The sequence below is a fragment of the Otolemur garnettii genome, unplaced genomic scaffold (genome assembly GCF_000181295.1).
Source record: "Otolemur garnettii isolate 467f Iridium unplaced genomic scaffold, OtoGar3 scaffold00013, whole genome shotgun sequence".
In the NCBI taxonomy this organism is placed as follows: domain Eukaryota; kingdom Metazoa; phylum Chordata; class Mammalia; order Primates; family Galagidae; genus Otolemur; species Otolemur garnettii.
This window is the reverse complement of record NW_003852408.1, coordinates 28,770,477-28,772,742: the sequence shown is the minus strand read 5'-3', so window position 1 is coordinate 28,772,742 and position 2,266 is coordinate 28,770,477. Positions and strand designations below refer to the sequence as shown.

Sequence of the window (2,266 nt, the reverse complement as noted above, 5' to 3'; positions counted from 1 at the left end):
GCCGGTTGAGCTATAGGCGCCGAGCCGAGTTGTAGCCTTTTTAGTGTTAAAAATCATAAATTTGAGAGAGTTTGATTATCTATCAGTAGTGAGATTGTTGAATGAATTGTAGAATATCTGTAGATCTCTTGGTGGCCTAGAGAGAGGCCCATAATATACAGAGAAAACCAAGATTCAAAGTGATTTGTTTTAATGTGTTCCATCTTTGACATGTCTTTGTATATAGATATGTTCCTTTATACAAATAGAGATATAGACAAATACCTTTTTTTTTTTAAGATACCCTTTTTTTTTTTGTAGAGACAGAATCTCACTTTATCGCCCTCAGTAGAGTGCTGTGGCATCACACAGCTCACAGCAACCTCCAGCTCCTGGGCTTAGGCGATTCTCTTGCCTTAGCCTCCTGAGTAGCTGGGGACCACAGGCACCTGCCACAATGCCCGACTATTCTTTGTTGCAGTTTGGCCGGGGCCGGGTTTGAACCCGCCACTCTCAGTATATGGGGCTTGTGCCCTACTCACTGAGCCACAGGCACCGCCCAACAGATACCTTTTCAGAAGGGTGAAAATGGGGTAAGGTCAATGCAGAAGAAGATGAAATTATTACTTATTTCTTAAGTTTTTGTATTTTTAAGTGTGCGTTTAAGAGGCTACCACCAGGTTCAGTACCTTACTTACAGTGGTACTGTTTAGGTAAATGGAAGACTAGTTTTCCTTTTTAAAAGGTTATATTCTTTGATTAATCTGATTCATTGTTGTCTATGATGTATTCCTGTTGGAACTGAATCTGAGTGATCTAACTCAAATGTTCGTCACTACCACTGAGACAGCAATGACTGGAGTATATGTATGCTTCCTTATATAAAATGTTACACTGCACATAAAGATATATAGGACAAAACAGATAAAATAGCTGACAAAAATCAGGTCTGACAAGCTAATTTTTAATGGCATTTGTATTAAGGAGACAAATGAATGCCATGAGGTTCTTGACCTAAAAGGGACTGAACTACTTCTTGGGTCAATTCTGTATTATGTAGTAAAAGTCATCTCTGTAGTACTAAGCAGCATAGTTATGTTGGAGCTTCAGGGTCTTTACCATTGGCCTAAGTTCCTTCAACTACTATAACTTTTTCTGTTACAGTTCTAGCCAACATTTTTTCATGAGTATTTGTATTTTGCAGAATCTCTGTACCCATATAACATGTTTCTTTCTTTTTTTAAATTCTAGAGTAAAGCTAAAACATTTTGAGAAATTTCAGGATACAGCAGAAGCATTAGCAGGTAAAGTCAAAGACTAGAGGGAAACTTGCTTTTTAAAAAACATTTAAGTCTTGGCAGTTTGTTTTCCTAGTAAAAGGTTGTTTGCTTCAGTTGCCTGAGTTAATCTTTTTCAATGTTGTCAATGATGCATTCTTACTGGAACTGAATTTAAGTGATCTAACTCAAATTCGTCACTACCACTGAGACAACATTGAGTTAGCTTTTTTCACCATAGGGCTGATTTTCCCCCCATGTGATGAGAGGTGACAAGTGGTTAAATTGATCTCCCTGTGGAAACCAACAGCATAATGCTGAAGCACAGTTCAGTAAAAGCTGTTCTACAAGGGACCAAGGTAATGTGGTCAAGTACCCAGCTCTTTGCTTTTGAAGCTGAGAATAACCAGGATTCACAGTTGAAAAGCTAATAAACTTTCACAAGAAAGTCCTCCTGGAGTATACATTTTCAGTTCAGAAAAGCATATCAATATTATTAAAAGTTGTGGGGAGGCTCATTGCCTGTAGCTCAAGCAGCTAAGGCACCGGCCACACCAGAGTTGGCGGGTTCGAATCCAGCTCAAGCCTGCCAAACAGCAATGACGACTACAACCAAAAAATGGCTGGGCAAAAAAAAGTAGCTGGATGCCTGTAGTGCCGGCTACTTGGGAGGCTGAGGTAAGAGAATCATTTAAACCCAGGAGTTGGAGGTTGCTGTGAGCTGTGATGCCAGGGCACTCTATCCAGGGTGACAGCGGGTATCAATTTTTCAGTTACTTAAAAGCTGTATCACAAGTTAGTCAACTGGGTGGTTGCATAATAGGAAATGAAGAGCATAGGAAGAATGTGGCTAGATTAATTTTGTTCGCCACAGTGGAGAGGTATGGTTCTTGTGTGGAAATTGGGAATATAACTAAATATGCTGGAATATTAATGGGTCCCTCAACCTGCATAAGAGTCACCCAAAGGAAGAACCAACAATTGGGTCTATTTCTTTATTTTGTAAATAA

At 39.4% G+C, this 2,266-nt stretch overlaps 1 protein-coding gene and 2 non-coding genes across 6 annotated transcripts in view; all 3 read left to right on the top strand.

The window, feature by feature from the left end:
- The window catches only part of NOP58 (NOP58 ribonucleoprotein), a 43,134-nt gene that overhangs the window by 6,383 nt on the left and 34,485 nt on the right, over window positions 1-2,266 (top strand). For 2 of the 4 annotated variants that reach the window (XM_003785031.2, XM_012802269.2), the window contains one exon: window positions 1,231-1,283. The exons of 1 other annotated variant lie outside the window; for it this stretch is intronic. In XM_003785031.2, coding sequence (XP_003785079.1) covers window positions 1,231-1,283 — 53 coding nt within the window. Of the gene's footprint in view, window positions 1-1,230; window positions 1,284-1,497; window positions 1,616-2,266 lie in introns of all 4 variants that reach the window. One more of the 4 variants, XM_012802270.2, reaches the window with a different exon arrangement.
- Window positions 748-836, top strand: LOC111723612. Its single transcript, XR_002772115.1, has one exon. It is a non-coding gene; the product is annotated as a small nucleolar RNA SNORD70 (small nucleolar RNA).
- Window positions 1,392-1,478, top strand: LOC111723611. The gene has a single exon (XR_002772114.1). It is a non-coding gene; the product is annotated as a small nucleolar RNA SNORD70 (small nucleolar RNA).